General features: G+C 45.7%; 1 protein-coding gene across 1 annotated transcript in view; it reads left to right on the forward strand.

The window, feature by feature from the left end:
• The window catches only part of USP43 (ubiquitin specific peptidase 43), a 74,718-nt gene extending 73,127 nt beyond the window's left edge, over positions 1 to 1,591 (forward strand). The window contains exon 15 of the mRNA XM_082272715.1: positions 316 to 1,591. Within this exon, the coding sequence (XP_082128841.1) occupies positions 316 to 1,319 (1,004 nt within the window). The 3' untranslated portion in view covers positions 1,320 to 1,591. The remainder of the gene's footprint in view (positions 1 to 315) is intronic.
• The last annotated feature ends 5,888 nt before the right edge of the window (positions 1,592 to 7,479 follow it).

The raw sequence follows: 7,479 nt of genomic DNA on the forward strand, positions 1-7,479 counted from the left end.
CTCTATTTTTGTGAAAAAATTTGAAAATTTTGTGAATTATTTGGGTACAGATCGTTGCATGACCGCGCGGTGCGGAATAGCAAATAAAATGTCCTGCTCATGTAAATTCTTCCGGAGCTGAAGTGGATAATGGGCACAAATTTACGCAGATACTTTGAAATCAAGGTTTTTGTGAAGGGGGGAGTTTTGGTTTTTGGAATGAAATGCCCACTAAGATCATATAGATGTGATGGCATTGGTCAGATGTCTACAAACATTTTGGCCATGTAGAATATTTTAGGGTGGTCAACTATTTATTTTTTGTTTTCCTTGCAGGTTGTGGCACAAAGTCTTTTGTCCGTGGGGTCAAGGGTCGTAGTGCCAGCATGAAACTGTCTTCTGCTTCCAAGATAAAGCTGAGCCTTAGTAAGGCGATGCCACTCCGATGGTCGTTCGGGGCAAAGGATAGGGCAAAGCCCAAGACTGGTGAGCTAGTGGAATATTTAGAATCAGGCCGTCGGCCGAAGTACACGAATGAGTCTATTGTGCCATTGATGACCAACACAGACAAGTCAACCGGTGGACCTCAGCCAAAGGTAAACCATGTGAATACTCACAGTGCCAATGGAGTCAACTCAGCCAGTGGTCAATCAAGACCAACAACGTCATCCTCAAAGACAGATACTTCAGATGGAAAGCTTCGAGAGAAACTGAGCCGCCAAGATAGCAGTGCTGTGACCGCTAAAGGAGATGGACCTTTACAATCCCAACTCAGGACTACGGGTGTAGAGGGTCCAGCGCCCTTTGACTCTGTTGAAAAAATCAAAGGAAATTTAGGTAAAAAGGGAGATGGAAACCAAAGAATCCTTACTAAAGACAGCAACAGCAGCAGGCCAAGAACCTCAGAAACTGGACCTCAGGAGGAGAAGTCAGCAAAGTCGAAGTCTACTGGCTTACCCAAGAAAGAATCCAGGAGGCCGAGCACATCAGACATTAAATCTGACCTCCATACCAGGACAACCAGGACATCTCTGCCTAATGGGGTTTTAGCTGATGGAAGGACTAGTGGCACCATGCCACGTCGTCAGAAAGAGGACCATACCACCAGCAAAGCACAGATGGACATCAGGAGAGCCCATAGCTCAACCAACGTCCAGAATAAGGTGGAGTGGACTATGAAGAGGTCCACCTCTCTGTACAAAAATGGAAGTGTGTCTCATCAAGCTTCCAGGCAGGTGGCGGCAGCAGCAGAGAAGCCGTCCTCAGGTACACTTCAGAGAACGAAATATCAAACTTCATCCCTAGGAAGGAAGAAAACTGTGCCTGAATCCAGCTTCTAATGGTGCTCTTAACTCCCTTTTGCCACCTTTATGACAATGACTATAGTAGGGGAACCGGCATACTTTGTTGCTCACTATGTCGGTTCTCAGTCGGCATTTCGGGTTGCTTTTTGGGATCTCATATTTATTGTATTAAAGAACAGAATATTGCAGGTTTGGTTCCCCGCCATGTCTTCACTATTGTGCTGGACCCCACCCAGGAAATCTCTACTCCTGACAGCCAAAAGCTGAGCTATTGTTGTCACCAGCCTGAGTGAGCTCTTCCTGCAGAGTATAAATAATGGCGGTATGGCCTATCATCGGTAAATTCTCCAAAGAAATAAACAGTAGAAGGTAGACGATCAGACCGGTGACACCAGCAGCTACATTCATCTGTGATGGCCATTTCAGGGTGGGCACAGCAGCAAAGACCTGTTTGTGGGCCCGCCTCCTCTGGGCAGAGGTGCCCTGGTTATTATGAATGCTCAGTACAGGGCTGTATACAATGTATCAGTGCAGGGCTGTGTACAATGTATCAGTGCAGGGCTGTATACAATGTATTGGTGCAGGGTTGTATACAATGTATCAGTGCAGGGCTGTATACAATGTATCGGTACAGGGCTGTATACAATGTATCAGTGCAGTGCTGTATACAATGTATCGGTGCAGGGTTGTATACAATGTATCGGTGCAGGGTTGTATACAATGTATCGGTGCAGGGCTGTATACAATGTATCAGTGCAGGGCTGTATACAATGTATCAGTGCAGGGCTGTATACCATGTATCAGTGCAGGTTGTTTACAATGTATCAGTGAAGGGTAGTATACAATGTATCATTACAGGTTATATACAGTGTATCAGTGCAGGTTGTATACAATGTATCAGTGAAGGGTTGTATACAATGTATCAGTGCAAGGATGTATACAATGTATCAATGCAAGGATGTATACAATGTATCAGTACAGATTGTATACAATGTATCAGTGCAGGGTTGTATACAATGTATCAGTTCTATAAGTGCCATGTTTAGATATGATGATTGAAGGCTCTCCCAGAAGGTACTGGAGATACGGGGAGAGGTTTTATATTTATTTAGAGGTGAGATTTGATGGATTTTGTTTTTTGATGATCTTATCATTTTTAAAGATTTTACACTGCGGAACTTATAAGACTTTTTTTTAATTTTTATTTTGGGAAATCCTGCGTTGATGAGGGTTTGGATATACAGGTGTTTCTTCACTGCAATTGGCGAGTGTTTGAAACGGACGTCAGACGCAGATGAGCGTCTCTCTCTATTGATTTCAATGGAGTGTAGGTGACAGACACGCGCGTTTCTTCGGACGCAGCCGGTCCTATGGAGGTGCGTTTGGATTGCATTCAAAGCAGCCTTTCCTTGTCACACACTGCTTTTTTGCTTTTGCATTTTCAGCAAGAGACAAATGACCGGAGTTTGACATGAACCCGCTCTACGCAATCCCTTACGGTAATGTGCGGACGGACAATCTATTACACGCAGCACTCAAATCCCAGCTGGTTTCTGTAAAGCAGCTTTACAAAAAAGAATGCTTGTGATTGCATGCCTTGGGCAACACGAGAATTATTCCCCTCCTACATCTTTTATAAATAAGATACAGAGAGAGCAGCTGGAGTAGAACCAAGGCCAGCCGCGCTCCCTCCATTATCTGCGTGTGACGCTGACAGTAAATGCAGTTTAATGTACAACGCTATCACAGCGCCATCTAGCAGCGTATTAGCAGATTGCATGGGGTTCATTTAAATTAATCACCAGGCCTACTTTTTCCTGAAAGAAAGAACGGGCCCGCCATTGCTGACCTCCCGCCATTGCTGACCTTCTGCCATTGCTGACCTCCCGCCATTGCTGACCTCCCGCCATTGCTGACCTCCCGCCATTGCTGACCTCCCGCCATTGCTGACTTTTTTTTAACCACTTTATGAATAGATGTAAAGGTTGAACATCTTTTTTTTTTTTTTTTCATTATTTAGGGCAAAACTGGTGCCATAGGCTGGAGGCTTTTAAAGTAGATGTAAATCCAATCCCTAAACTCTTAAAATATTTACCATGTTCATGTAATTTAAAAGATATTTTCAGTCTGAAGCTTTTTTTAAACTAATATCGGTCCTTGTTCAGGCACTTTCTGTTTATAGGGTGACAACGATTTCTCCCTGTCCCCCAATTGTGCTCCTTGGTTGTCACCCCGTCACATGCACCTGCGCAGGGGATGCCAGTAATCTGACTTGTATCTTAGTGCAGACTTCTGGGGAAATCAGTGAGCCAATCACACAAGCAGGAAATTATGTTTGGGGGGGGGGGGGGGGGGGTTTTGTATACCAGCTGTGTACAGAGCGCCTCCAGGTGGCCATATTGCATTTTACAGAAAATGGCAGCGGCTGTAGATTGAAAAGGGAAAGGTCCTTTTTAATAACATTTAATTATAATATAACCTATGTTTTTTTTTTCCCCCAAGAAAGTGGAGCTACCCTTTAAAAATTCACATTTAAAAACACATTAAAAAAAATGCAGGAAAATGGAAAAGCCTTATCCCCCTACATTGGGTCCAGCGCTCCACCCATGACATTTTTGGATGGGTTCAGCTGTATATCGGTCTGTACAGACGCACGCTCTCGCTTTCCTTTGCGGGAAATGAAAGAAAATAAAATCCTCCAATCGGAAATTGTCCTCAGGCTGTATTTGTTAATCCATTAAAAGCACGATTCGTCCTCGTGTAAATCTGTCTGGGGGAAGTCACAGCCTGAAAAACGCTTTCAAAGACGACTCCGCAGGGAATCTGCCCCCCCCCCCCCCCCAGTGCCGGTCTATTTTTACTGCAGAAGTACCTTTTTATAACTTCTTTCTATCTGTACGGGTTACATTGTGACAAAAGCTCCTCTCTGACATGTTTGCACTGTATCAAACGGGATTATTCCTGCGGAAAGGAAAGAGCGCTACGCCGGAGCCGCACCTTATTTTCTGCTCCTATAAATAATCTGAGGAGTCAAAATGTAATTTTGTGTATTATTATTATTATTATTTTTTTTGTGTTTCATGAACTGGACTTATAATTATTATACAGGATTTATATAGTGCCAACAGTTTGCGTAACGCTTTACAACATGAGGGCACTTACCTTCTGTCTGTACAAAAATGCGATAGGACAAAATAAAGCCGGCACTTTTATTGTTTACTTTGGGATAAAGTGTGGGGGGGGGGGGGGGGGGAAGGGATTGATCCTCTGTCAGGTTTTTATTTTGATTGCTGTCTGTGTCCCGCTGGGTGGATTTCCCCTCTCTACTCATCCTGGACACCATTGTTACCACCAGAACAGGAAATCTTCCAGTGGAAACATCGGTTTCAGTAACAGCTGTCAGGGAGATTTCCTCCCATTTCCTGTTATGTCTCTGGGACAGGAAGTGAAGAGAAATCTCCCAAGGGGGGGGGGGTGGTTGGGTTGTGCTAACCCATCTGTACTCAATCAGAAATACTTAGTAAAGGTTTTAAGAAACATTAACAAAATAATATTTGTGCCCCTAAATTTCATTTTATGAAGGTGTAGATCTGTTTGTCACCTAAATGAATTTGATGAAGAATATATTTTTTGACAGATATTTACAGTATATATATCTTATAGTTCAAATTGTTTTATGGATAAACAGCCCCCCAGGGCTCCGGGAACATTGTTGGGGTTTAATACAGATGTTATATTAATGCTGACACAGAATATTGTGAATGTTTTATTTATTTGTTCCACATTGGTGAATATCTCATTTTGTGCAGTGAAACGGATGTGATCGGGGACTCTTTATTCCCTTTATAATTAAATAGATTCACCCGTCATATCCTGTTCTCTTTACAGAAAACCCATCTCTTATCTATTTTGGATTGGGTGAAAGCTTAGAACCTCTGCCAGGTTTTTAATATTGCCGTGTCCCGATTTCCTCACTTCACTCGTCTTGACAAAAGTTGCCTTTTTGGTTCAAAAGGGAGATCTATCTCTCTTCCCCCCCCCCCCGACCCCCAACTCCGCTTCCTTCCCTTTTCCACCGTCTCCCTTCCTCCTCCTCCTCCCTATCTTCTCCTCCTTCTTCCTTTCCTCGCCCTCCCTTCTTCCTTCCCCCCCCCCTCCTCCTCCTTTCCCCCCTCTCCCTTCTTCCTTTCCCCCTTCTTCCTTCTTCCTTTCCCCCTTCTTCCTTCTTCCTTTCCCCCCTCTCCTTTCTTCCCTTTCCCCCTTCTTCCTTTCCCCCTCTCCCTTCTTCCTTTCCCCCCTCTCCCTTCTTCCTTTCCCCCTTCTTCCTTCTTCCTTTCCCCCTTCTTCCTTCTTCCTTTCCCCCTTCTTCCTTCTTCCTTCTTCCTTTCCCCCCTCTCCCTTCTTCCTTTCCCCCCTCTTCCTTCTTCCTTTCCCCCTTCTTCCTTTCCTCACTCTCTCTTTCTTCTCCTGCCTTCCCTCTTCTTCCTTCCCTGCTCTCCTCTTCCCTCTTCCTGCTTCCCTCTTCTTCCTCCTCCCTTTCTCCTTCCCTGCTTTCCTCTTCCTCCTTCCCTGCTTCCCTCTCCCTTCTTCCCTGCTTCCCTCTCCCTTCTTCCCTGCTTCCCTCTCCCTCCTTCCTTCTCCCTGTTTGTTTCCTTCCTCCTTCTCCCTTCCCTCCTTTTAAAGAGAAGCTTTACCCCCCCCCCCACCAAAAAATTAAAAGTCAGCAGCTACAAATCCTGTAGCTGCTGACTTTTACTATTACGGCACTTTACCTGTCCAGGATCCCGCGGTGTACTCACCTGAGCCAATTTTCGAATGGCTCTCAGGTGCCGGGTCCCGTCATCTTGGGTAAGGGAAACTGGCAGCCGGTTTCCTACTGAGCATGTGCGAGTCACGATGCGCTTTCTCAATGGGTGGGCTGCAGTAAGGGGCGATCTTCCAGCTGAGTTCGCCGTGGAGAACTCTGCAGGAAGTGGAACCCGCTCCCCCCCCCCCCCCCACAACGTGGCACCAGAAGGGGGGAGGAGGCAGACAAGCGGAGCTTCCCCGCCTGGATGGGGTCAACTTTAACTCCATCTCCTTTCCTGCCCTACCTCTTATTCCTTTCTCTCTTTCTCCCCCCCTCTTTCTCTCTCCCCCCTCTTTCTCTCTCCCCCCCTCTTTCTCTCTCCCCCCCCTCTTTCTCTCTCCCCCCTCTTTCTCTCTCCCCCCTCTTTCTCTCTCCCCCCTCTTTCTCTCTCCCCCCTCTCTTTATCCCTCTCCCGCCCTCTTTCTCCCTCCCCCCCTCTTTCTCTCTCTGCCCCTCTCTTTTTCCCTCACCCCCCTTTCTTTCTCCCTCACCCCCCTCTTTTTCCTTCTCCCCCCCGCTTTCTCTTTTTCCCTCTACCCCCCTCTTTCACCCTCTGCCCCCCCTCTTTCTCCCCCCTTCCCCCCTTCCCCCCCCCTCACGATTTCCTCCCTCTCCCCCCCCTCCTTCTCCCCCCTTTTTTTCCCCCTCCCTCACGATTTCCTCCCTCTGTTTTCGCAGACAATTGTACACACAGGGTGTAAATTTCCTCAGCGGGGACAAAGACAGCCAATAAAGACCGTACAGGGGATCTAACCTCCTCTCTCCCCCCCACAATAAAAAAAAAAATCTTTACAGACACTTTAAGGATCCTCTGTGTGGTGCATGCATCGCTTCCATTGCTTCATTCATTTTGAACCGCACCCAATCGCATTAAGCCACCGCACCGGCTCATCATGTGATTTATACAGTTCATTAGAGCGGGTCGGCGGCCCTTTATTTATGAGTGGCCTTCTTTATCACTACGCACATCATCGTCCCCCAATGGACACGCGGGCCATTCTATCTCCGGAGGTGAAGGATTCCAGAGAACCGCAGACTCACACTGCTACGTTCTGTACAAATCATGCTGCACTTTTTTTTTTTTTTTTGAGCACCCCAAAATTATAAGACAGACCCCCAATGATACTGGAGTCTGAATAATAAAATGTATTTATTACACCTGTACAGAAAAAGTGGTTTTCTATAAATAAATCTAATATATATATATATATGAGGACGAAGGCCGCGTGATGGCAGCTATTTTGATAAGCGAGAGAAAATTCTCCGTCGGATGTTTTTGATATAAATTTCTATGCAGTAAATGATTTTATCTTTTTTTTTTTGTATATTCTGTTTTATCTGTTTCTT

Source organism: Pelophylax lessonae (assembly GCF_965119305.1).
Source record: "Pelophylax lessonae genome assembly, chromosome: 11".
NCBI classification, from domain to species: domain Eukaryota; kingdom Metazoa; phylum Chordata; class Amphibia; order Anura; family Ranidae; genus Pelophylax; species Pelophylax lessonae.